The sequence below is a fragment of the Phascolarctos cinereus genome, unplaced genomic scaffold, assembly GCF_003287225.1.
Source record: "Phascolarctos cinereus isolate Bilbo 61053 unplaced genomic scaffold, phaCin_HiC Scaffold_2;HRSCAF=192, whole genome shotgun sequence".
Classification (NCBI taxonomy): domain Eukaryota; kingdom Metazoa; phylum Chordata; class Mammalia; order Diprotodontia; family Phascolarctidae; genus Phascolarctos; species Phascolarctos cinereus.
In genome coordinates, this window is record NW_027555625.1 from 373,541,718 (window position 1) to 373,569,121 (window position 27,404).

Below are 27,404 nucleotides of genomic sequence, written 5' to 3' on the forward strand. Positions count from 1 at the left end.
TCAATTGAGCTCAAAAGTTACCAAGTACTAAGTATGTTCAAGGCACTGTGCTAGATTCTAGGAATAATGGGGAAAATGACACATTATGGCCTATAAGATCCCTTATAGCTAGCCTCTTGTGGCAGCTAGTTTGTGCCATGGATAGAGCACTAGCCCTGGAATCAGGAAGACCTGTATTCAGATCCAGCCTCCTATACTTACTAGCTGTGTTACCCTGAGAGAATCACTCAACCTCAATTTCCTCGACTGTTAAATAGGGATAATAACAGCATCTTCCTTACAGGGTTGTTGTGAGGATTACAACAGAATATTTGTAAAGCACTTAGCACACTGCTTGGCACAGAGAAAGAGCTATAAAATGCTTATTCCCTTCACCTGCCTCTTTTTCCTTTCTTCCCTTTCCAGCTCTGAATCTATAATACTGTGATTCTCCAAGAAGTTTACATTCTACTGGTAGAAAAGGAAACATTTCAGTTGAGGAGATCAGGAAAGGCTTCTTGGAGGAGGTCTCACACTTGAACTGAGTTTTTAAAGAATAGGGGGAGGGATGTGATTCTGAAAGGTGAAGGTGAGTAAGAAATATATTCCAAGTTTGAAGGACTGCCTGTGGGGAAAAACAGAGCTGGGGAAAAAACAGTTTTGTCAATTGTTGGTGGAATTGAATTAAATTGAATAGTTGTCCAACTTGGCTGGAATGTATAGTAAAATAAATTGGAAGTATAGATTGGGGACACATTGTGAAAAATCTTAAAGCCTATAGGCAACAGGGAACCACTGAAAGCTTTGGGAAGAGAGCTGAAATGGGCAGACCCATGCCTTAGGAAGATCATTATGAAAGCTCTGTGGAAGATGACTTGGAGAGAGGAGATAAGGAAGGAAAGCATAACAATTAGAAAGCCATTAACATAGTCCCAGGAACAGAGGTGAGACCTGAACTAAATTGGTTAGCAGCTAGAGTAAAAAGAAAAGGATGAGTGTGGAGGATATTCTGGAAGTAGAATTGACAGGAATTGGCATCTGATTGGATATGGAGGGTTAGAAAGAGAGAAGAAGCAGATATGACTGAGATTTTGAGCCTGAGTGACTGCCTGTGGCACTTAGAACAGAAAGAGAAGTTGGGAGAAGGGAAAGATTTAGTAAGGAAGATGTCTAGTTCAGTATTAGAGAGGTTGAGAGGCCCAATAGTGAATCGGTGTACTCCTAACTCCTTTAGCAACTTACACGCCTGAAAGGAAAAGGCATCAACTTCAGCATCAATTATTTAGATAGATGCCAGAGTCCACCAGGGAGTTGGTGATGTGGATATGAGATTCAGCCTTTTCTCTCACCTGCCCTTTCCCCTTCCCTCCCTCCATACATGTCTACACTTATATATCTATCATGTGTAGTCATATGCCCATATGCTTTCGGCTTCCTGCTGCATTCTATGTCTTCCTCCCTCTCCTCACAGATGTCAAATATTGTGCAGTGCTTGGGAGTTTTTCCAGGAAAGGTCAGTAGATAGATTCACCTTGTACCACCAACCATCCCACAGAGTTTTCCTAATACAGATTACTAGGCCCTTTGCATGATAGCAATTGTAGATATTTGTATAGTGCTTACTAAATGCATTTACCTAAGTTATCTTTTTTAATGAAGACTGCTTCAGTGTTGAATTTTTATAAATTACACTTGGATGCGCATTCTGAGGCACTGACAGAGAGAATAGCTGCTGGACGTGTTATTTCACTGGTAACTGGTCTGCGACTTAGTCTGAGAGAAGTTGCCTAGATCACTGCGAGGTTAATGACTCGCCTAGGTTCGCAGTCAGTACTCCTCAGAGGCGACACTTGAATCCAGGTCTTCCCAGATTCGAGGCCAGTTCCCTATCTTTCACGCCGTGTGCTGCTGCCCGGAGTCCAGTTTATTGTCCATTTTGGGTGGGGTTTTTCATCTCTTCCCACACCATCTCAACCCCCCACCACAGGAAATCAACACTTGAAAAAATCCTTTGGGCTGGTGAAAAGTCTTGGGTATCGGGGGTGGGGGTGGGAGAGTGCGGTAGGGTGGGGGTGAGACAGGAACAAAGGGAGTGGCTCTTTTCCAGTTATGTTCTATTTATATTTCGCTTTCAAGCTGGTTCGGTAGGGGAAAGAAGAGAGCCTGGGTACAGTTGGTGCTGAGGACTGGGCGGGGCCGTTCGAGGTCGCTGTCCACCACCTCGGTGTTGAATTCGTTCTGAGACCACTCAGCGCTCCTCCCCCTCTGCTCCTATTCCTTCATCTTCCCTCCCCCCGGAGCGGCCGCGGCAGCAGCAGTAGCGGCGGCAGGAAGCTGAGCCACGGCCAAGCACTGCAAGGTTGGGCTGGAGCTGCCGAAAGGCCCCAAGCAGCGCGGGCGGGGCTGGGGTGTGGGGCGGCAGCGCCGGTGGAGAGGCCCGGATACCACAGCAGGGGCGGCGGCGGCGTGCGGCACTGGAAGCGGCCGGAGATGTCTGCTAATGTAAGAACCCCGGAGGAGCCGGTGGCCACGGGAGTGGAGGCGGAGGCGGAGGCGGGGTCGGGGCTGAGAACAGCCTCTCCTTGAGTAGCCGGGCTCCGCGGCTGCCCTGGCGGCTGGTGGCTATGGAGCCTGAGGGTCCCCGGCGTGGGTCGGAGGCTGCGGGGCTCCCGCTGCTCCTGGTGCTCCAGTCCCCGGTGCTGCTATTGCTGCTGCTGGCGATGCTGCTGCCGGGCCCGGAGGCCTCCCCGTTGCGCTACTCAGTGCCGGAAGAGCAGGAGCCCGGCTCATTGGTAGGAAACTTGGCCAGTGCCCTGGGGCTGGAGCTGCGGCGCCTGGGGCCGGGCTGCCTGCGCATTAACCACCTGGGCGCACCGAGCCCGCGATACCTGGAGCTTGACTTAACGAATGGCAAGCTCTTCGTCAACGAGCGCATGGACCGAGAGGCACTTTGCGAGCAGCGGCCCCGCTGCCTGCTGCACTTGGAGGTGTTGGCCCACAGCCCTGTGGCAGTGAGTGCGGTCGAGGTGGAGGTGCTGGACATCAACGACAACTCGCCTCGCTTTCCGCGGCCGGATTACCAGCTGGAGGTGAGTGAGTCTGTTGCTCCGGGGACGCGCTTCCATATCGAGAGCGCGCAGGACCCGGACGTGGGGACCAACTCGGTGCAGAGCTATCAACTCAGCCCCAATGAGCATTTCGCCCTGGACCTCAAGCCCCTTCAGGAGAACAGTAAGGTGTTGGAGTTGGTGCTGCGCAAGGGCCTAGACAGAGAGCAGGCTACTTTGCATCGCCTGGTCCTCACAGCAGTGGACGGGGGCAGCCCGCCCCGCTCCGGAACTGCACAGATCGTCGTGAACGTCTTGGACACTAATGACAACTCTCCCGCCTTTGACCAATCTACTTATCGTGTTCAGCTGAGGGAGGACTCGCCTCCGGGAACATTGGTGGTGAAGTTGAATGCGTCGGACCCAGACGAGGGCTCCAATGGCGAGCTGGTTTACTCCTTCAGCAGCTACACTTCCGAAAGGGAGAGGCAGCTCTTCAGCATCAACCCAGTGACTGGAGAGGTGAGAGTGAGTGGGGCCCTGGACTACGAAGAGGCCTCTTCCTATCAGATTTATGTGCAGGCCACTGACCGAGGTCCTGTGCCCATGGCTGGTCACTGCAAGGTGCTGGTGGACATCGTGGATGTGAATGACAACGCCCCTGAGGTGGTGGTCACTGATGTGTATAGCCCAGTGTCTGAGGATGCCATGCCTAGCACAGTGGTCGCCTTTATGAGTGTCAACGACCAAGACTCTGGCTCTAACCAGAGGGTGAGCCTCAGTCTCCCTGCTTCTCTGCCTTTCCGACTCAATGGGCTAGGAAACTCCTATTCCTTGGAGGTGAGCGGTCCCCTAGACAGGGAGAGAGTGGCTGCTTACAACATCACATTGACAGCCACTGATGCAGGGATTCCTCAGCTTACCTCTCAACAGACAATCCGGGTGGAGATTTCTGACATCAATGACAACCCTCCACGTTTCCAGGAAGCTGCATATGCAGTCTATGTCCCTGAGAACAACATCCCAGGGGAGCTGCTATGCACTGTGCAAGCCACAGACCTAGATGCCAACCAGAATGCTGAGGTAACCTATTCCCTTTTAGAGAAGGAAATCCAAGGGCTGCCTGTCACCTCCTATGTGTCCATAAATGAGGTCACTGGTAACATCTACGCAGTCAGCTCCTTTGACTACGAGAAGTTGCGGGAGTTTGATGTGATTGTGGAGGCCCGGGACAGGGGCAGCCCTCCACTGAGCAGTACAGTCACTGCCAATATATATGTAGTGGATGCCAATGACCACGCTCCACAGATCTTGTACCCTACCTCAACCAATTCATCAGTGGCCATGGAGATGGTTCCTCGAACAGCTACAGCTGGATACTTGGTCACCAAGGTAATAGCCATGGACTCAGACTCAGGGCAAAATGCTTGGCTCTTCTACTACTTAGCCCAGGCCTCTGACCCCGACCTTTTCAAAGTGGAGCTCCACACGGGAGAAATAAGGACTACTCGGAAACTGGGGGATGAGAATATGTCCACTTTCAATCTGACAGTTCTGGTCAGGGACAATGGACAGCCATCCCTGTCTGCCTCAGTAGTTATTACAGTTGCTGTAGTGGACAGGGTTTCAAAAATACTCCCTGACACCAGAAGACATATTAAGAATACTCGAACATATTCAGAGATTACACTTTATCTCATTATTGCACTGAGCACAGTTTCATTTATATTCCTTTTGACAATCATTGTTTTGACGATTATCAAATGCTATCATTACACTGCCTATGGCACCTCATGCTGTGGGGGCTTTTGCGGGGTCAGGGAGAGGTGTCCTGCAGAACTCTACAAACAAGCTAACAACAACATTGATGCAAGGATCCCACATGGTTTGAAAGTTCAGCCTCACTTTATCGAGGTTCGGGGGAATGGCTCCCTCACTAAGACCTATTGCTATAAGGCCTGTCTAACAGCAGGCTCGGGAAGTGACACATTCATGTTTTACAACACGGGGGCCCAGACTGGCCCTGGGCCACATGCAGTGGTGACTGACAGCAGACATCTGACTGGTCAAAGTGGGCAGAGTGCACAGAACCTGATCATTCTTAAAAATGAGTCCACTACTCCCAATGAGGTGAGGCTGTCAGGGTGGTGGTCAGGAATCCTGGCCAGATTCTGGTCCTCAGAGTTTCCTGCAAAATTATTCGTGTTGGAATTCCCTGTGGGCATCTCTCAGAGTCCATTTGCTCAGCTCTCTCTGTCTCTGCTTCTGTCTCTGACTCTGTCTCTGACTCTCTCCATCTCTCTGTCTCTCTCTACAGAACTGCAATTTTATAAAAGTCCATTCTTTTATTATCGCAGACAGTGACTGGTTGCTGATTTGTCCACATTTAGCTTTCCTTCCAGCTGTACTAGGGCTTGTTCCAAGAATCTATTGAGAAATAGAGGTGGTTTTTTAAACTGTTAATTACTGAGAGATAGTTCTGGCAAAGAAATGAAAAAAGGCCTAAAAATCAGTGTTTTCTTTATAGTGGTAAAAGCAAGAAGTTACTTATTAGCAGCTCCAAGGAAAAATGGTCTATGCTGTGTCATTCACACTAAGAGTTTTCTTTTGGCATAAAAAAGCTTGTTCATATTGTGAGCTTTAGGGCTATGGTGTCGGTCTGTGCAGGCTGGTCTTGTTTATATAGGATGTCCACTGAAAAACTTCCAGTCATATTTTCAGTAACTAAAGTAAGTAACAACTAGTGCAATATGGATTCATGGTTTTATTGGAAATCTAGCCCCTGGGTACTAACATCATACGGAGTGAAACTTCTCTCCTCTCCCCCCTCCCCCACCACAGCCTCCTTTTAACTCAGGTTGGGATGGATTTGAATATTTTGACATGATACTGAAATGACTTTTTGTCTTTTCTTTTACCTCTTTATCTCTGTCCTTTTATCTCCTTTCAAGCTCTGCTACCCCTGGCCCCCAGACTAGGTACATTGGAAAAAGCTGTCACATCTACCTGAATTTGGAGTCAGAGGACCTAGGTTAAATCTTAATCTTTGCCACTTGCTACTTGTGTGACCTTGGAGAAGTCACTTAAATATTCTGGGCCTCAGTTTCCACATTTAGTAAAGGAGGGAGTTGGAGTAGGTTTTCTCTAACGTCACTTCTAGCTCTAAATCTGTGACCTATGCTACTGAAATTAATTTTATTTTAATTATATTATTATAATTACATTATGTATTATATATATGTATATAATCTATAATTATAAAATTAATTTAAATTATATTATCAAAACGGAATGGAAGTTGGCCCCTCCTTTCTCACTTTCTATCCTATTCTTTTCATTCTATCCCAATTCATTCAGTAGCCATGTGGCAAAGTGGAGAGGATGGAGTGGGAATGAGGATGGGAGGGGGACACAGTGAACTGCATGGGAATCAAGTACTATTCATCTGGTGAAGTTGGGGAGATAGGAAATCAGGGGGATTGGAGAGGAAGGCGTGAAGTCAGGTTCAAGCTCCGAGAAGGGGGGGAAATGGACTTGTTACTACCTCTTCTCCCCCAACACCCATCTCTTTTGCCAGGCACTCCACATTCAGTATAAGAGGATTTCATTGCATTTACCTTCAACGCAATAATCTGTACCCTGTAGCTTTCCTGTTCACAGTGGTTTAATTCCTGTGGTTTTTATCAGAAGCATCATAGTTTCTTGAAAATCTCCCATTATTTTAAGTGACAATTCTTTACTTCTACAAATGTTTAGTTTCTGGATCCAAGGTTGAATTGCAACTGGTAGGAAAGGCTTGGAAAGTAAATGCCTCACTCTAAATCAGTGGTTCTTAAACACAGGTCTCTGTTTATTTTTAAATATTTTAACTGTGTTTCAATATCATTGGTTTGCTTTTTATCTATGTATTTTATTTTATGCATTTAAAAACATTATTCGCAGAAGGGGTTCCCAGGCTTTGCCCAGGCTGCCGAAGGGTTTCAGAATACCGAAAAGGTCAAGAACCTCAGCTTTATGAAAAGATAAATGCCTGATTTTATGTTGATTCCAATTTGTATGAAATACTGCATTTACTGTACTAGTGTCCTGAGATTTAGATAGGCATAAGGTCAACTTGTACACGAACACGAAAAATTTTATGGATGTTGGGAAGTGTGTATGAATTTGTAAACACACACACATTCTCTTTCTCTCTCTCTCTCTCTCTCTCTCTCTCTCTCTCTCTCTCTCTCTCTCACACACACACACACACACACACACACACACACACACACACACACACACACACTTATGTGAGCTACATTTTGGTCCCTTAGTCTTTTCATGGAAAGGTGTACCTATTCCTTGGGTTTCCTAATATTTTTTTTTATCTTGGATTTAACAGACTAAAATGCCATGCCACAGGCAAGAATTAACTTGATCTCTCCTGAGACACCAGCACTTGAACCTGCTTTCAGTGACACTGCAGAAAGAAGCTAATTACAATTTCCCCCACCCAAATGTTCCCTCTGTGGAGACTTCTTTTGGGTTTAGGCTATAGTGTTGATTATTTATTGCTTCCCCCCCACAAAAATCTAAGTTCATAATAATCTTCAGGTAGTTTACATGTAGGCTCATAATGTAAGTCAATGGTCAGTTTCAAGGCATGTGGTCCCTATTCAGACTGCAGGCAGGTTTATCATGAGTACCTTGTGTCAGTCTATGTTGAGTAGGCATAGGAGACAGATTGCAAATTAAGAAGGCAATGGGAGGTAAATCAAATACTTACTGGAATTCCTAAGATTGTAGCTTTTGTGAGCAAAGACGTTAGGTTATTAAAAAGTGCTTGGCTGTGGATGTGGTCACGGATTGCTTAACAGATCTGCATGAACTCATTGGGGAAAGGTTGTTACATGTAGTGAATAAGCACATTTTCTGTACTAACCAAGATGGTTAAAGTTCAGCCTGTTGGTAGATGAGTGCAGTATTATAAAGGGGACAACTCTATTGCCCTCCTTTTGGTTTAGAACATAAGCAGTTTGAAATTCAAGCTGTTTTTGCCTCACATTGAAATTAGTGTTAATATGGGATCACATGCAAAAACCTCAACATAATACAAACTCACACCATAAAAGGCTTCCTTATGCATTTTGACCAGGCAACTTCAGCATTCAGATGAAGAGAGATTTCTTAGTAAATGAAAGCACCTAAACCCCCACCTCTCAAGCTGGTGCTGGATACAGGTATAGTAAATCACAGGATGATAGCAAAGGGAAATGACATCCATCACAAACTCGCTCAATTTGAAGAATAATCTCTGAAATGCCATAGGATCCAAGATCTGGGGCTGAAAGGGATCTTAAAAGCCACCAAACCTCTCATTTTGCAAATTAGTAAACAGGTGGTAAGTGTCAGAGTCTGGATTCAAAATCAGGTCCTGTGACTCCAAATTCCACACTTGTTCTACCACATCAAGATTCTTCCAAACCTTTGTATATCTCCTTATTGGACCTAGTCCTCTTTCTCCTGTTTAAAATTTTCCAGCTCTAAAACCAGAGTTTTTGGATCATGAGCGAGCTAAAGCAGAGCAGACAGAAACTCTGAGGTTTAGGGAGAGGTTATTTTTAGAAAGGGATCCAAACACATTTGTGCTATGCTTATTTCTCCTGTGGTAGTGATAGTAACAGTAATAGCAACTGACATGTGTAAAGTGTTTGAAGGTTTGCAAAATATCTCTCATTTAATCCTCACAATAATTGTATGAGACAGGGGGACTATAGCTCCATTTAATAAATGATGTACCTGAAGTAGTGAGAGATTAAGTGACTTGCCACAGTTTACATAGCAAATAAACATCAGAGGCAAGTTCAAAACTTGGAAATTGAAATAAATGACACATATAGCCCAGTTTCCAAGGATGCCATGTCTAGTACAGTGGTTTCCCTTAGGAGTATCAACAGCCTGGGCTTTGGTTCCAATTGGTGGTTATTACAGATTTAGGCTCTAGGGTCTTTCTGATGCTGAGTCTAGCACTTTATCCATTACACTCTGATGCTAACTGGTCTTGCAAAACATACCCACTGGGTATAGAGTATACTATGGACAAAGAGGATTGCAGCATCAAATTTTATATCTTCTGTGTGTTTTAATCAGTAGTTAAGTATATAATACTCCTTTATTTATCCCTGTAATTATTGTTATTGTAAGAATAACAACAAAAATAATGATATCTAGTATTTATCTAGTGCTTTAAGTTGGCAAAATGCTTTATAAATATTATCTTATTTAATAATAAAAATAGTTAACATATTATAGAAGGCTTGCTATGTGCCAGGCACTATGCCAAGTGCTTTACTATGATTAACTCATTGGATCCTCACAGCAATCCTGGGAGGCATGTGATATTATTATTCTCATTTTACAGATGAGGAAACTGAGGCAAATAGGGGTTAAGTGACTTGCCCAGGGTCACACAGCTAGTAAGTGCTAAGATTGGATTAGAACCTAGGTCTTCTTGATTCCAGGTTCATTGCTCTGTCCTTCTGGTAATTCAGTGTAAGCAAGTAATCCCGGGCAATGAATTGTTCACTGATAATACCTTTAGTGAGTTCATTTCATGGGCTACATGGATGGTGAAAATTCTGAAGAGGCTGCTTTGACAACTCAACAGAATTCATTCTTCAGGGGGGATTTATTACAACATGACATCATCTCTGGTTTCCATTTTATTTGGAGCCTCAGAGAGAAGGATCACCATCTTGGAATAGATACTGTATTGATTCCTTCTCAGTCAGTCTCTGGAGCTACAAAATGGGAGGATCTGATCCAGTTGATTGTGGAGCCAGTAAGGAGAGGGGATCTTTGTGTTCAGCTCTAACTGCAGCACTGTCTCCTGGTGTCTTTCAGGCAGATGCAGAGCTTGTGTTACTTGGGAAATTTATGATGTGGGAGAGCAGCGCATGAACATTCCCTTCTCATTGTATTTCTTTTTCTGATCTCTAGTACTCAGCCAAGATGACCAATAAGGGCCTTTGTCTGTTAAGTTTTTGCTCCCTGGTTCAATCACTGAGATCTCCTATGCTGTCTTAAAAGTCTCAAGTTGAAGAACAAGATCCTCAGGAGGGCTGTAGCAACTGAAATCCAGGGAGGGGCTTAGACTAGGGATTTAGGCAGCTTAATGGCCTAGTGGATAGAGTGGTGGACCTAAAGTCAAGGAGACCTGAATTCACATCTTGTCTCAAAAACTTACTAGCTGTGTGACACTAGGCAAGCCACTTAACCTCTGTCTGCCTCAGTTTCCTCATATGCAAAATGGGAAGAATAATAGTAATTACCTCCTAGAGTTGTGATGAGGAGATAACAAATGAGATAACAAAATAATGAAACTTAAAGCACAATATAAATACTAGCTATTATTATTATTTATGCCAGTGAAAAAGATGTGTTATTTCTGGGCATCTTTGGTTTGTGGAAATGATTACAACCTGTTACCTGATGTGCGAAATTGCAATTAGAGTCTCTCAGTAAATAAGTAAAACTTTTAGAGTGGGTCTGAAAGCTGCACTAACTTTTTTTAGGCCAAAAGAGGATTCTTTGGTGCACTGAAGGCATAATTTATTCAACATAAATCTACAAATATGGTGGCAAGACTATCCACTGAGAGGTCATGAGTTCAATTCACCCAGACCAGGAAGATTACCAGTGGAATAGTAGAAACTAATAACCATGAGATGCCTTTCATTCATGTCATTGTAAACTAAATCCAGAGATGTGTTCTTCATTTGGGCTGCTGTTAGTACAGACCCACCTTTGTCAATGCAGCTTTCTAAATTGTCTACTTTGCATCCTTGAGAGAAGCTGGTCTAAGTCATGGATTCCATTTCACAGATTGGCAATGAGCGGCAGAGTCAGGACCCAGGTGTAGGAATTTTGCACTAGTGGTCCAATAAATAACCATGGGGAACTTGTGCAAGTTACTCAGTCTTACTGGGCCTTAGTTTCTCCGACTGTGAAATGTGTAGGTTAGTCTAGACTGTTTCAGTGGAACCCTTCAGCCCTAAAATTACATAATTTTATTATATGAAAAAATTTAAGAAATTGTGGCAGGAGAGGACCTCCATTATAGAAACTGTCGCCGAAATACTGCAGTCTGGTTTTATAAACTTACACGGGGAGCCTATGGTCAAATGGATGTGGGACTGGAGGTGGGGTTCATTATTTTAAATCTCTGTCTGGTGTTTTGCTTCCTTATGATTTAGAGAGAAGGAAACCCCCTTGTGTTGCCACTTGCTCCTTAGCTGTACCTTGGAGAAAAGGTCTATTTTCCCTCATTTGCTGATGCAAGAATTTTTTCCACTAGTCCTTTTAGAACTTCCCAAGCAATACACAATAACATCATAGCTCTGCCCTATCTGTAACTTTGCTTTTATGTTCGTATACTGACTGTGGAGGAAAAATCTGTTTCCTATGGTTTGCAAGTCATTGGCCTCCTCTTCCTTCAGAAACAGGCCCGAGCTATTAAAGGGACATCTGGTTTCACTCAGAATGTTCTGCAGAGAGACGTCCTAGGAATTGTGTATTGGCATGTAGACTTCTTGACAGAGTAACCAAGTTAGGTTTCTGCTCTGCTTGGCCATCATTTTGTTTAGTCACTAATATAGATAGCTCTGTCCGCATGAGCAACTTGTGACTCATATGATCAGTTCCAGAATTATCACTAAAATTGGCAGGAATTTGCCCATGTCTATGAAACTGACTTTTAGATTTAGATCCACCCCCATTCTTCAGGCATCCTCCGATAAAATGGGAATCATATATGGTAGAAACACATTTATATGACATATATATCCATACATATAGAAGTACATATATATATACATAGTGTATATATACATGAATATATATCCATTTATATACATATATAGTGTATATATCCATAACCATGATATAAAACGTAAAAAGCCAAAGTACTTTTTTACTGGGATTTTAAACTGATCAAAACTGTACGTTTATCTTTAAGGATTTGAACCTGTGGGAGAAAAAAAAAAGAACAAAAGTCCCTGACATTGAAAGGTGAAAAGAACTGTTGTTTCTCTGGGCCAGAAGCAGCATTTTTTAGCTCTGTAGGGTCAGGGCTCTAGGCTCTAGGGAAGGGAAACAGTGAGTGAAAGGGTAACTGCTGTGCTGGCAGGCTGTGCATCTTGCATTAAGCAGACCTAGCAGTTTCCAGTGGGCTGCAACTCATTAGATATATTTTAAAGTCATATTTTCCTGTTAATTTAGTTTTAGTTTCTTGAGTGCTAGAGATACAAATGACTGTCTGTAGTGGGATGAATTCCATGCAGAATTACCATATTTATTATCACCTTATTTCAATCAACCAAGAGACCAATCTGTGTTAGCCCTCTAAGTGCTATGAATAGGGTGGGCTTCATGCATCTTTGGTAGACACTTTATATCAATTACCATAAGATATTACTTTGAAATCTGCAGTAGAAGACTCCTGGCTCCCACAATTATTAGTAGAATCCCATTAGAAAGGAAATAGAGGTGCTGTATGTAGTTTACTCTTTCAGAATGTCTTTATTTATTGCTTTAACATGAACTTGCATGAAAAGGCTATTGTGCATTAGTCAGTGTGGATCTGTGGATTTATGAATGAGCCAATATGTGGCAATCGATGATTCATACTTCTCTATTTCAAATGGTGAAAAGCCTTAATGATCTGAGAGATGGATCACAGAAGAAAAAGAATGTTTGGTTTTTTGTTTCTTTTTGTATATATCGTATTTTTCTGAGAGAGACTACAAATGAGGTCACACATCTCTCCATATTTTAAATGCATCGCCCAAATCTAGAATGTTCTAGAGCTTTTCATGATTAGTGACTTGATGCTGTTCATTTGAAGAAGTGCAGATTCCTAGACCAGGAGACCATATTTTATTTTGTTTCATGAAAAAAAATAAACTCAGTTCAGGAGTTAGGTGTACAAGACCAGTAGAACTAAATAGTTCTTCTAACACAATGGTTAGTAACCATTTTGAGTATGGTGACTCCTTTTTAACATAAAATAATTAATAGTATTCATTGATTGAGTAAATGAACAATGGTAAAATATACTATGAATTCAGTTTATTATACAGTTCTCTTATTAATTCTTGCAGAAGCCAGATGTGTTGGAAAAATAGAAATATATATGAATGAGAGGCATTTTTTTTTCCAACCCCCAGAATAATTTATGAGATGGACCTATTGAAATAACTTTTCAATCCACTAGAGGCACAGTGAGCACAGATTGGGAGTCAACAGTCTAACCATTCAGTTAAAAGCCTAGCTAGAATTATTACACTATCACCTGTTGACAAATAACTTTGGATTTTGATTTCAAAGTTCTACTTATAGACTCTGAGAGTTGGAATATCATAGGTCATCTTGTCCAATCTATGCCTGAAATATGACCATCTAAAGACTTCCAGTGATGAGTCAATTGATTTTATTTTTCTATAGGTCCATTTCTTAGGAAGTTTTCCCTTAAATTGAATAAAAATCCCCTGCCTCTTTGTAATTTCCACCCTTTTCTAGTATTGTCTCCTGAATCCAAGCAAAATAAATCTAGTTCTTCCAAATACGAAGATACTGTTCTACCAACTTCCTCAATTTTTTTTCTTCTTCAGGCTAACCATTCTCATTTCTTTCAGATTATCCCTACATGACATGGTTTTGAATCCTTTTACCATTTAAATGTCTTTCTTTTGAAGTCACCCCAGTTTGTAAATGTCTTTCCTAAAATATGGCACTCAGAAATGTATATACAATTTAACTTATCATTGAAAGCTGGTCTAGGTCTGGTTGAAACCCATGTTTGTGATGTTTTTCTTCTTTAAATTTCTCTAATATATTAAAATTAAATCAATTGGTAGGCAAATAATTTTATTTTCTTTTTAAGATTTCAGCTTACTGCCATAAGCTCCTTCTTCACCATGTTCCTAGGAAGTGAATGAAGGTCTGGGGAACAGCTTGTAGCTGATAGATTTTGGGGGAATGTATCTAAAAAGCCACCATAAAATATAGGTCATTGAGTAAGCATAGTTTGGGGATAGGCTGAGCCTTCAAGGAGGTTTGATATAAACAGTTCTGCTAAAATTGGGTCAATGTCTCTAACCCAAGAAACAAGTTATAGCAATTTTCATCACAAATGTGGTACCCAATCTTGGAGAAATTGGCAGCATTTACTTAGCAGGTGTCAGAATCTTTTTGGAAGGAAGGCTCCCACAGCTGACAAGCTAACACAAGTACTGCTGATGGTGAGGAGTGAGATGAGGATGATAATGATTAATAAGAGATATTTTGGTCATGCTTTCAGATTTTTAAAATGCTTTACAAACATTTTATCCTTTGCTCTCAGTGAGATCACTGATGGAAAATGTAGGGCTCTTTATTTGTTCTTCACAGTACTCAAATGGTAAACCACATGGGAATTTTAATTGTCATATTTCAAAAGTCCACACGGTAAAGATGAGGCCATTTGCAGATTGTAATGTTTCCAGAATCAGTTGGCTGAACAGACAGATGACATTGGAGGACCTTGGGTGGGAAGAGCCCAGAGTTATAGCAATACCTTTGCTTTGAGTTGGCAACCTTGGCTGAATTTCTGATGTACTTCTGGGTTTTCCATTTTCTATCTAGAGTTTAGAATCATTATATATCCTCCCTGGGAAACTGTACATATAAATGTTGATAAAATATTTGGTGTCTCTTGAATTTAAGGAACACTAGGAAAATGAAGTAATTTTATTAATGTCATTCTATTTTATGATGGCTTTGCGCCTATTCATTGTGATGAGCTATAGGAAAGGGAGATGCCAAATTTGAAGGTCAGTGATAGCTATGTCTGAATATAACACATTTATCTTTTTATCCATGGCTTTGTTATTATCCTGTTATTCTGGTCTGTCCCTGGCATGATATAGGGGTAGTGATAAAAAGGCTGAGCTTAGCTCTCAGTATTTTCTGAGCTGCTTCTAATCAGTCTGTGATTCTCAAGATAAAACCCTTATGTAACCAAATTGTAGTCTTACCTCTTCCACTTAGGATTTCATGTTTATGGAGGTGACAAAAACAAGTCTTTCGTACATTGCCCAACACAAGCCCCTCGTTAATAAGAAAGGTTTTCTCTAGAGTTAAGCTATTCTCTGTTATGTCTTAGCCACCTTTGAAAGTTGTATTTCCTCTCTTTGTAAGATGAAATAGCAATTTAGTGAGTAGTAGCTTAGTGAGAGAGAGAATAGGACTGAGCAAATATTCTTTGATGGGAAGGATTACAAAGCAGAGCAAAGCAAAGCTCTCCAGTGGGCCATTAATGGTTGATGTTTCACTCTTATTGATACCACTTTTTAATCAGCAGCTGAGGTTGTACCAGATGCTGATGTTATGACTGAGCACATCTACCCTCTGTGAAACCTGCTGCAGTCTGCAAGGCCAATGGTGGATTGCGGTGCTCTGCAGTCCAGCCAGACTGCAGCACACTTGCTGCCACTGCCTCCATTGTACCTTGTGGAGATCTGATGTAGATCTGTTTTCATAGAGGAGAGGGAGAGCATTTTCACAGGTGACCATAGTGTTTTATAATGATGAATGTTTCTGTTCATTTTCAGGTGGAGATTCTTAAGCATAGATTGCCCTAACAGCTTTACCTGGCATTTGACCCTTGATTACCAAAGGGCCAGCTTAACTTTTTGCTGAAGATGTTGTTTAGAAAATGGCTTAGTTTTATAGATGCAAATGAAATGATACGCCAGATAACCTTGTGAGAAATAAAAGAGTTAAGTTTCCACATAAGTAGATAAGAAATCAGCACAGACAGGCTAACTTCTTTGTCCAGGGGAGGGAGTGATAACACAATTCTAGGCACATAATGTATGTTAGGGGTGGGGCATACGAGGAAGATTGTAACCCAGAAGGATTAGGACCAATACTGATCCAGAAGGGAGGAGTTAGGCAATTACTGACTGTAAAGCTTGCTCTGGCTTCTTGCACCACACACATTTCTCTCCTTCCGAGGAGGTGTGCCTGCTTCTCATGAGAATCAAAAGGATGCACTTCAACCTCTTTAATAAAAAGTCTTTGAGACTCCAGTCTTTGGAACTGAGTCTGGGGTTATATTTATTACAACCTCCAAGAGTTTTTCTATGTAAGATGTTAGGAAGAGTTCTGTAAAATATTACTAAATTGTTGCTTAGCTAGGAACATGTGGTTTTTTTTTTGTTAAAATAACAGAAACATTCCTCTTCTGTTTTTGCAGCCAAAACAACCCAACCCTGACTGGCGTTACTCTGCCTCTCTGAGAGCAGGAATGCACAGGTATGTACTTTCTGTCCCACCCTTGGTTGAAATCTACTCTAACTCTTTACCGCCCAATCAAAAAATGTCTCTGTGTGGCCTGGGCTACCTTAGTTGTCTTGCCAGAGAAATGCAAATATCTTCTCCCCTTCCTATACTGACCTATCACCTGAAACATTGAGGTCAGGGCTGAGTTCTTGCCAAGAGTTGGTTCATGAGAAAGCACCTTGTAGGATCTCAAAGTACTCCTTTTCTCAAAAAAAAAGTACTCCTTTTCTCTTAGAAGAATTCTTTTGAGAGGATAACCCATAGGTATAGATTATGAGCAAGCTTTTAAAAATGATGCCTTGGCCTTCTGATCCTTAGGATCTGTGTGTTCCAACCTCCAATAAATCCTAAGAGAAATCTGTAGTGGACTGCCGACCATAGAAACAAGTCAAGATTTATGATATCTCTTTGGAGGGGGAGAGAAGAATGTTGTAGTCTCTGCTCCTGAAGAATAGCGTTTTTAGCATCCCCCCTCAACTTTGATCTCCACTTTCTTTTGTTCCTTCATCCTCCCAGAATTTTTTTTTAGCTAGGCAATGGGGTTAAATGACTTGCCCAGGGTCACACAACTAGTAAGTATTATGTATCTGAGGTAAGATTTGAACTCAGGTCCTCCTGAATCCAAGGCCAGTGTTCTATCCACTTCACTGCCTAGCTGCCCTCATCCTCCCAAATTTTAATTGCTCCTGATGCTCTTAGACCTAGGAACATTATATGGTGAATACAATGTTATTCACCTTTATTTCCATCACAGATGAACCATTTCTGGCAGATAATTTAATTAATGACCTCCTTATCCCTACAAGTTCCTGCAGCCATTGTTATTGATTAATAGGAATAAATAAATAAGATGCTTCCATATATTTGCCATCTCTCCAGAAGTGATCAATAGAAGGCATGAATACTTTGGGACTTGTGGAGTGGCTGGAGCCCCAAATCCATCTGGATCAGACATTATCCTAGAATAAGAGTACCTCTTTAGGACCTAAATTAAAAGTAATTTTGTTCTTCCTACTTTGTCTTCTTGGCAGTAATTAATTATTATCATTCTTAGAGCAGACCTGCTATCAGTGTAATGGGAACAAGTTAAAAATTCATTGAATTGAAAGTTCTTTGGAAGCCAGAAGGGAGAAATAGAAGGCTAAGAAATCAGTCATCACTGGTTAGAAAAAGATAGCATCTTTAAGGAGTCCTTTGTTCTCCAGGGTCTATAAGAGTCCCTAAAAACACACACTTGACAACATGTACTCCTGAAATGTTTCCTCACTGAGTTTTTCATCAACCAAGATAAATTTTCCTTTGAAGTAAAGATGAATATTAATCATTCTTTATAGTTAGTGATGTCAAATTAATGCAAATGTATGTTAAAAAAAATTAAATGTTTTGGGGCTCAGATTAACCATTCTGTTGTGAGCCTCATCCTCTGGCCAAAAGCAATAAGGAATTTGTGCTTTTTTTCTGACCACAGAGCCAATTAGGACCAGACTTGTCAGGGGCCTAGGAAGATGAGGACAGTGTCAGACAGAAAGCTGGAAAGCATTCTGAGTCTGACATGAAAAGATGGCTGGAAACTCTGCTGTGGACCCCAGACCACTGGGGAGTAGCAAGATTTCTCTCCGTTTTCCATAGGTCCACAGAAATGTTGTCCTCCTGCACCTAGGTCTTGGGGTGGCAATGCAGGAAAGGTGCATAGCCTCCCATAGAATATTCCTCTTTCTATTGCATGGGAAGCAAGGTGACCCATGGCTTTGGCTGGGGGGGGGCACAGAATACTAGAGAAATAATGAGTCCTGAATTTATGTAAAGGTAACCTGAATCAAATTTTGGGTAACATGCTTCTATGTATTATAGAGAGTGAAATGGAAGTTGAAGAAAGAATATCTTAAGAATTCCCACTGATTCTTTATTGAATAATATGTGGAATGTGCATTGGAGTTGTGATCTCTAAATGGGATTATTTTCAAATGGTTACCTATCCTCTTGGACCTCTCATCTTTAAAAAATTATATGGATCCCTTTCTGTGAAGTCATTCTGGAAGAGAGGTAATGTTCTGAGGTGCAGAATGAGACATGCATTTTCAGATATAGCCAATGTGTTGATTTTTTTAAATTAACATTTTATAATAAGGAAAGGATTTTGTTTGGGGGTGGGGGAGGCATTTAGGGGGTAGTGAAAATACACAAAAAAGAGAAAAACATCAATGAAATGTTTTAAAAATTCATAGAACATAGCAGGAGGAAATGCCAAAGGGGACACAGATATTCAGAGTAGTTTCATTAATATTATGTTAAATTTAATATATACTTCAAAACCGTATGTAACAAAAGTTAACAGTTTCATATAAAATCTTCTTTTCTGTGCTTCTTATATATCGAAATGTTTTAAAGTTTGTTAAGTATATAATAAAAAAGGATTTTACACCAAAAAGTTGCCCTTGGCTAAATGAGGCCTTAGCGTAATTTCTTAGGATGACTAAGCACAGGGTGAATTTTAGAGTTACTATCCTCTAACTAGACATAGCACTACTATAGCATGTGCCACTGGAGGCCTCTAATTATTCTTGGAGGCTAGTGATATTTGGAGCAAGGAAGAGATGCTGATCTTGTGGAATAGAGAAGGGGAAACTGGGAATTCTTTCTAAGTCATTATAGTCGTGAGAATTGGCAAGGAATCTTGACTTCAGATTTTATAAATTCTTATTTGACTTTTTCAGCCACTGAACCCCAAGTATATAGTACATTTTAATTCAGACACCTCAGAAAGGTCTTCTTCGTAATTTGTTAGCTTGAAAGAAAAAAAGAGGTGTCCCTTGTGTCTCTGCCACCATTTGGCTTCTGACTGTGGGAAGGAAACACGTTTGACCAAGGTTCTTCCTGTCCTTTGGCTTATTCCTTTTCTCTTGTTTTCTGTTCTCTTGGGTTAGGAATTGGAGGGATTGGTACTGGGTTGCCATAAGTGTAGCAAAATCAGCTCTATAGACTGGAGGAAAAGGATAGGTGGCATGTGCATATGTCAGATCTAACAGGAGAAAGTCAGATGGTCCAGGTGAGAGTTGATTTGGTGACTGAATTAGCATAATTCCACAGGGACCTGGAAATAGTTATATTAACAAAATTCAATATTTGTTGTAGAATCCTAGGTGGGAGGAACCAGCTGAGAGAAGCCTGGAGCTATTAGGTAGAAGTTTCCTTGTCTAAATCAGAATTAAGACATTATAGTGGCATTAACACTCTGATGTCTTTCCTTTTCCTTTTTTATCTATTTTTTAAGACTGGGTTATCTATCTCACTCACACTGGAAGTGGCTCAGGAGGTGGGTCTCACTGTGATAAGCATGGGAGCTTTGACCTGCTCTGTTTCTGAACTAGGTCAGTTCACCTCTCCTTAAGCAACTTGCTGGCTATACGACCCCACTCACCTGGGACTTTCCATATTAATACTGAACTTAGTGTGGACACCCCATTGACACAGACCACTGCAGCTAAGAATCCCGAGCAGAATAGATCCACCAGTGTCAGCCTCCTGGGAGCTAGGATTATAGGTGTGCACCAACATGGCCAGCTCCAGTGTTTATTTTTAACAGGATTACTGTGTCATATAGCATAAAAATGAAAATGCAAACTTCTGTAAAGGTAATGTTTTTATTAGATGAATAGCTCTGGCAAAGATGTTGTAAAAGAAGTAGATAAACCAGCCCTGATCCTGCATCTCATGCAGAATAGTTACATGACAATTGCTTCAGCTTGAGCATGAGGAGAACATATTAGCTGCAGTGCTGCCCCAATGCTTTGGAAAGACTTCTAAATGTAGAGGAGGATCTTGAAGGCAATTATCTAAATACTGTATGTGTGTGTGTTTCCTCAGCTCTGTGCACCTGGAGGAAGCCGGCATCCTGCGGGCAGGGCCAGGAGGGCCTGATCAGCAGTGGCCAACGGTGTCCAGTGCAACGCCTGGTGAGCTGCTGGGTTCTCTCCTTTCTTGGGTTCTGGGGAGTTTGGAGATGATCCTCTCTTGGGACAAGAAGGAACTCTTTTGTTCTATGGCAAAGATTCTTAACCTGGGGCCCATGAATTTGTTTAAAAAAACTTTTTTAGAACTGTATTTCAATATAGGCAGCTCCTTTGCAACCCTATGTGTTTTATTTTATGCATTTAAAAACATTATGCTGAGAAGGGGTTCATGGTTCATCAGACTGCCAAAGGGGTCCAGGATACAAAAAAGGCTAAGGACCTGTGCTCTTTGGAGACATTATTTCTTTCTGGTCTTGTTGCTGAGGCCTGGTTTTCTTAGTCTCACATTGGGTTTTTTTTTTAGGACAAACTGTGGTCCTGAGCTGTTGTGCCTAGTGATCTAGCATATTATCCTACATACTTAGGGTTCAAGCTACTGTAGGGTTTGAGTTGTTTGTCTAGTTGAAGGAATGAGTTGCAATAATGTGTCTACACGCTCTCACTTTGAGCAAGAACATCACTTTATTTTCAGAGTGGTTGAAGAGGATTAGAGATACAAACTGGGGCCACGGAACAGAGAAAAGTTAATTAGCCCTTATCAGGGACAGGCTCTGTGACCTTGGTTCCATTAGCTCAATCTCCAACCTCCTGTGCTAATCAGCCACAGACATTCAGTGATTTATAGTCCCAGGGATGGCAGCACTGAGGATGGTCCAAGGAGGGGATGAGGAAACCAAAGCGCTAAGCATAGCATAAAACAGTCACCCTGCTATGCCACACTTCCTTTCTACCCTGAAAATGATTTTTAAGAAAAGATTTCCATGAGAAGCCTGGAAACACATAGTTTTGCTATTTCAAATGCAAAGAATTGGGGGAAATGAAAGGTTCAAACATTAAAAGTTATCAAGATGATATAAGTGTACATGCGAAATACTCTTTCCAAAAATAATCAAGTACCTTTCAAATTGCTATCAGGCCGTGAAAGTGAGAGACATAGCCAAGTCACCATCTTCTCAGGCAGCGTTGAGGCTTTTGTTGCTTATAATTGCATCAGTCTGCATTCCCCATTTATGAATACTGCACAATTCAACTCAAAGTCACACTTGAAAACTAAAAAAGTGCAACCCAGGGCAATTCATTAGAGTGATAATACTGCCGGATGGCAAGAGGAAAAATGCAAAGTTATTCATTGACAAATCAGCTAACTAAAACCTTCCGGTTGTAGTAGATAAGCCAAATGAAAGAAGTGTTTGACTTCCAAACAGTTGGAGGTGGGGTAGGGAAGGGAGCAGTGGAAGGCCCAGAGAGAAAAAATCGTAGCTGTCTCTTAAAATTCTAAATGAGGAGAACAAAATGAAATGTTTCTTTACTACTCAGGATTTCAAAGTGTCAAATCCATCTCATGTCAAGATTTCCCTTGGTTGTCCTTGCAGAAGTCTTGCAGGTCAGCCTTCTAAATAAGGAACCCAATTGGAACCCTAACAAAGCCTTGCAGGATGACTTTTTAAAGGTCACTTTCCCTTTTCATTTCTCTAACAGTTGACCATGCAGGAATAATGCAGGCTAAGGACCCCTGCTTTGTGGAGACATCATTTCTTTCTGATCTTACTGCTGAGGCCTGGTTTTCTTAGTTTCACACTAGTCTTCTTTCAGATCTAACTCTGGTCCTGAGCTGTTATATGTAGTAAGTAATCTAGCATAATAACCTACATAGTAGGGTTCATGCTTAGGGTTCATGCAGGGCAAGCTTAAGGCAGATTAATATACATTCATATTTAAAGATACAATATAGACCTACAATTGATTATGTAAACAACCATAGTTCAGACCATGAAATCCTTGAGAGCAGGATCCAGTTTTCTGCCTTTCTTTGTACCCCGACCACTTAGTAGAGTGCCTGGAACACAGAAGGTGATTAACAAATGAATTTTGACTAGCTCAGAATCAAAGTTCTGGATTTACATGGACTGGCTTTAATTTGGGGTGAGCCCTACTGTGTATACTCACTCTCTTTGATTCAAAACCATACCCAGGGTTTTCCTTGAGAACAGCAGAATCTGGCTTATGTCTGATTCTCTACAACAAAGTAAAAACGTCCTTAGTTCCCATGCAATAACTCAGGTGAACAAATTAGGAACTACCACACAGGCTTTATTCAACCTGACAAAATGCAGAAGACTAATACTTGAGCCCACAAATAGTCAAGATGACTCTTCTTCCCTCTGTCATGAGCCTTCACTTCCTCAAGGGCCTATACCGTCTTCTAGACTTATAATACCACCCTAAGGTTGAAACTCTGCTACGGCAAATGGAAAGTGATTGGGGAAGCTAGAGTCAAGAAACATTGCCCTCCAATGAGAACAAACCTTTCTTAAGGACATACGTGTTCTTCAGATACTGAAAGCTCTCATGTCTATAGATGGTTATTCCCTTTCTCCAGACCTACACAATCCACATAATTCACAGTACCAAGGAAAGACAATGTCCAGGCTTGCATCTTCGCATGGTGACACTATCTCCTGCTGTTCCTTAGCATCACCCTCTGCTTGGCCATGATTTCCCTTGCTGGGTTCTAGAAACTTGACCTAGAAATTTTTCCAAAGGTTCAGGAACTCCTCTACTACACATGGTTTTCTGAAGCATTAATACCTTAGCGAGTCACAGGGCTCTTCAGACTGCCCTCCAGGGAACTGAGTCTATGTATGTCCAAATGTCTTTTAAGGGTTGAGTCTAAAGAGTTCTATTCAAGTCTATGAATGAGCTGAGTATCAATCAATAGCTAGTACTTACATATAGTACTTTAATGTTTGCAAAGTGCTTTGGAAGCATTCTTCATTTTAAACTCACAGTAACCCTGGAAGACAGGTGCTATTATCATCCCCATTTTATGGATGAAGAAGAAGAGGCAGACAAGTGTTAAGTTACTTTTCCAGGGCCACAAAGCTAAGAGGAGTCTGAGGCTGGATTTGAACTCAAGTCTTCCTGACACCAGGTGCCAAACAATTAAACACCCTTAATGTACTCTTAATGCAACAAACTAGGACAAGACAAGGAATTCACAAATTATAAAGGTGTTAATCTTGTCAGAGGAAATCTCACTCCTTGTTAAGAAGCTACTGGGAGTGCCAAAGATTGTTTCAACAATGTAGTACTTTGCCCCTTTTAAAGGGAGACACCATCGTTGCCTAAAGTTTTCACCAATGAGGACCCAGGACAATGTCTGGGTGCACCTACTACAATTCTTTAATATTTATTCATCCCTTGCTCTCTTTCAGATTCATGAGGGTCCATAAGACTTTTTTTGGGAAAAACCTAGGTGTAAAGTAGTCCCTCTGTGTCTTACTGACACACAGTAGTTTACTTGTATCCTGATTCATGTATGTCCTTTACACATGAACGGTCACCTCAGGGTAGATGTTCCAGTCAGATAGCTGCAGAAACTTTCTTTATTGTGCAACTGTGGCTGCTTACCCAGAGGTGGGACTAGAAGGATATACTGGATGGTGTCTGAAAAGTGGTCTGAAGAAGAAAATATGAGATAAATATAAAGCATTATTTCCTTACCGAAATGGATTAGGTATTTTTCTAGACCCTTTGCCTGGCTTAGCTAGCTGGGCTGAATTCAGAATTTATTGAAGTTTGCTTCCAACGTGTCTTCCCAGGTGTCTGAGCCCTAGTACACTTGCTCATGTCCTGCTTAGAGTAACTCATTAGTGCAGTTATCTCCTATATATGTAGCAGCTGTGGCAGAAGAGACAGTGAGCATCCTTTGGATTCAGCCACATTGCCACATGCTCCCTGATGTTGTTTTTCCTCCATTGATTAATTTTGTTTGCTTTGTCACTAAACTGCTCATTTAATTTCACAGTCCGCAAAAGCCTCAGCTATGAGTGCTTCACTCTGGCGGGATCAATGGGGACATCATGAGGTGATGTTTTCAGAAGGATGAACAAGTCAGGCATTAAATAAGCAAATCCTGAGTTGCTGGCTCCTGCCTCCAGCTGGCCATCTGCGTCAACAGACCTGGACTCAGGCTTCTCTAGAAGGGACCAGGGAGAGTAAGGAAATTAGCCAAATATTGATTGCTTAGACTGTAGTTAAACAGGGTCTTCTGATCTTTGCTGGGGGTGGGAAAGGAAGGGGAATGTAGGGTCAAAGAGCCAATGATATAAATTCCAATTGCCTTTGAATTTCCTGAACAGGGTTTAAGAAGAGCCTCCTATTGTTGAGCTCCTCTAGGCAAATCCTAGAGGTTATAAAAAGCCTGCTGAGGGAATGGGCTCAGTCTCTGGGGTGAAGAAGCTGCTTTACTTTCTCTGTGTTTCCTAGCTGTTCTTTGTGCATTTGAATTGTGTCAAGTGGTAAACATGGATTATGGATAGACAATGTGGATTATTTTCCTTAAGATACAGCACCTCCCTGGAAAGGGAGACTGGGCATCACTGAGCATTTTTGTGTGTCCTTGGGAAAAGCAAGGGCATATGATGTCTTTTTAGATAATATTATATATGGTGTGTAGAGCTAGTCCTCAGGGATCCTTAGATTGAGCAGTGAAAGGATAATGGAATTTAGGCATGTGGCAGAAAGGCACGGATCATAGATTAAGAGCTCAAAAGTACTTCAGAAGTCATCTGGTCCAAACCCTTACTTTGCAGATGAGGAAACTGAGGCCCAGGATGGTTTAGTAACTTGCTTAAGATCCCTTAGCATGTATGTAGCAGAACCAGAGAGGTTGAGAGCCCCAGCTGAGGGCTCCCTTTACCACAGCAGGATAGAAACCGTTCTAGATTACTAGTCACAATTTTAGAAAGGAGGGGAGAGAGGTTCATCCTTTGTCTAAAGTGTTGGATTTTCTTTTGTAGTCAGGGGCCTGGGACTCACTTTATCTGGACAGGCTTGAAATGAAAACCCCTTCAAAATCTATTATCATGTTTAAAAAAACCCCTGTATGTTAGCTTTCTTTTCCTTTATTATTTGCCTCGGTGTGAAGATGAGGTAGAAAACATAATATTGAGAATGGATGTAGATGATGAGCCTTGGTTTTCTGATAGGTTCTGTGATTTCACTGTTAACTGGGAATCCTGACTTCACCCAAAAAGCCACTTCTCCATGGAGACCCAGATTTAGGATGACTTGAGCTTCTAAATATTCCATGGAAAAGGACTGTGGTTCCTCAGCTTTGTTGTTCATAAGCTCTTATCAAATTAATTTTTCAGTTGCATTGGTTAGTACTGCCTCAGTCCCATGTCAGAATATTAATAAAACCCTTTACTAATCTGCATCCAATCTTCTTTTATCATAGCCCTGGTAATGACAGGGGAGTGAAAAAATATTTATAGATTTTCTGAACAAAACAAAACAAAACCCAATCCACCTCAGGTTGCTTGTGGGAGTGGGTTACTCTGTGTCCTATATTCTAGGCTTCTGCTAGCCTCTACCAGATGGATAGTCTGCTTCATAGAGAAGTGTTTGCTTGCCTCTTCATTCTGTAATGAATGAGGAGCTATACATGAATTACAGCCCCCAGAACCTGATCATAAAGCTTAGCTTACTTTTGAAAAGAAACAATAGCAACAACAAACATTTAATAAGTACCTAATGTGTGCAGGGGGTGGCTAGGTGGCACAGTGGATAGAGTGCAGGGCCTAGAGTCAGGAAGATTCATTTTCCTAAGTTCAAATTTGGCCTCAGACACTTACTAGCTGTATGACTCTGAGCAAGTCACTTAACACTGTTTGCCTCAGTTTCCTCATCTGTAAAATGAGCTAGAGAAGGAAATGGCATACCACTCCAGTATCTTTGCCAAGAAAACTCCAAATGGGGTCATGAAGAGTCAGATATAACTGAAATAACTGAATAATCCCAAAATATGTGCAGAAACCCATGCTAGACACTGAGCAGAGGAGGTACGGATACAACATTTAGATAAGACATGTCCCTTGTCTTATGATGTTAACAGCCTAGTACCAGGATAGAGTACCAATACAGAAAGTTATAATAATGCAATTACATGATAACTGCCTTAGAAGGTTATAAAAATAAGTGACAGTCATGCAACTGGGAAATAAGATATATAGGCAAAGGGGTATAGAAATCTATCCTGCCCTACAGGAAAACAGAAGGGGAAGAGGATAAGAGAAGAGGGGGAGATAGAAGGGAGGGCAGATTAGGGGAAGGGGTATTCAGAATGCATGCTGTCTTGAGGTGGGGGGAGGGATGAGATGGGGAGAAAATTTGGAACTCAAAATCTTGTGGAAGTGAATGTTGGAAACAAAAAATAAATAAATTAATAAAAAAAAGAATTAAGGACAAACAACAACAAAAAAAATAAGTGATAAGGAAGGACTGAGGGTGACTTATACTACTGATTGGGAACATAAGGGGAGATGGCATTTTTGGGTAGAAATTCAACCAACAAAAATGGAGAAGGAAGAAATTCCAAGCATGGGGAATGACATGAGCAAAGTTATTAAGCATGAGAGGAAAGGTCTGGAAAGGAGAGGCAGAGAATGGTTGTTTGACTAGAGTGTGTAGTATGAGAAATTATATGAGGCAAGGCTGGAAAGGTGGGTGGGCTTGGACTAGACTGTGGAGGGATTTGAATGTCAAACAAAGAGTTTCCTTGTTAGGTAATAGGAAGCCATTGAAGGTTCTTGAGCAGGTAAGTGATATCACCAACTCTTTAGAGATAAAAGATAATTTTATAGTAATAGAAAGGATGTATTATAAGGGGAAGAGAGTGGAGGTGAAAAGATTTTCCAGGCATCTTTTGCAATACTCTAGGTGGGTATAAATAAGGGCCTTTTAAAGAAAGTGGTTGCAGTAGGAACAGAGAGGAGAGGATGGATGTGAGGGTTGTTATAGAATTCAAATCAATAGGATTAGCAACTGGTTGGATCTGAAAAGTGGAATTAAAGGAGGGAGGAATAAAAAATAAACGTAAGGTTATGAACATGGGAGAAAAGGTGAATGATCCCAGGTACTATATAGAGAAAGTGTGAAGTCAGAATGAAAAACAGGACTAGAGGAAAATGTAATAACCTCTCTTTGAAACATTTTTAGT

At 41.4% G+C, this 27,404-nt stretch overlaps 1 protein-coding gene across 2 annotated transcripts in view; it reads left to right on the forward strand.

Annotated features, from left to right (window-relative positions):
• Positions 1 to 2,306: 2,306 nt before the first annotated feature.
• The window catches only part of PCDHAC2 (protocadherin alpha subfamily C, 2), a 56,764-nt gene continuing 31,666 nt past the window's right edge, over positions 2,307 to 27,404 (forward strand). Inside the window, exons 1-3 of one of the 2 annotated variants that reach the window (XM_078150488.1) lie at positions 2,307 to 5,156; positions 16,306 to 16,364; positions 20,256 to 20,344. In XM_078150488.1, the coding sequence (XP_078006614.1) occupies positions 2,604 to 5,156; positions 16,306 to 16,364; positions 20,256 to 20,344 (2,701 nt within the window). In that variant the 5' untranslated portion in view covers positions 2,307 to 2,603. The remainder of the gene's footprint in view (positions 5,157 to 16,305; positions 16,365 to 20,255; positions 20,345 to 27,404) is intronic. The other variant, XM_078150487.1, reaches the window with a different exon arrangement.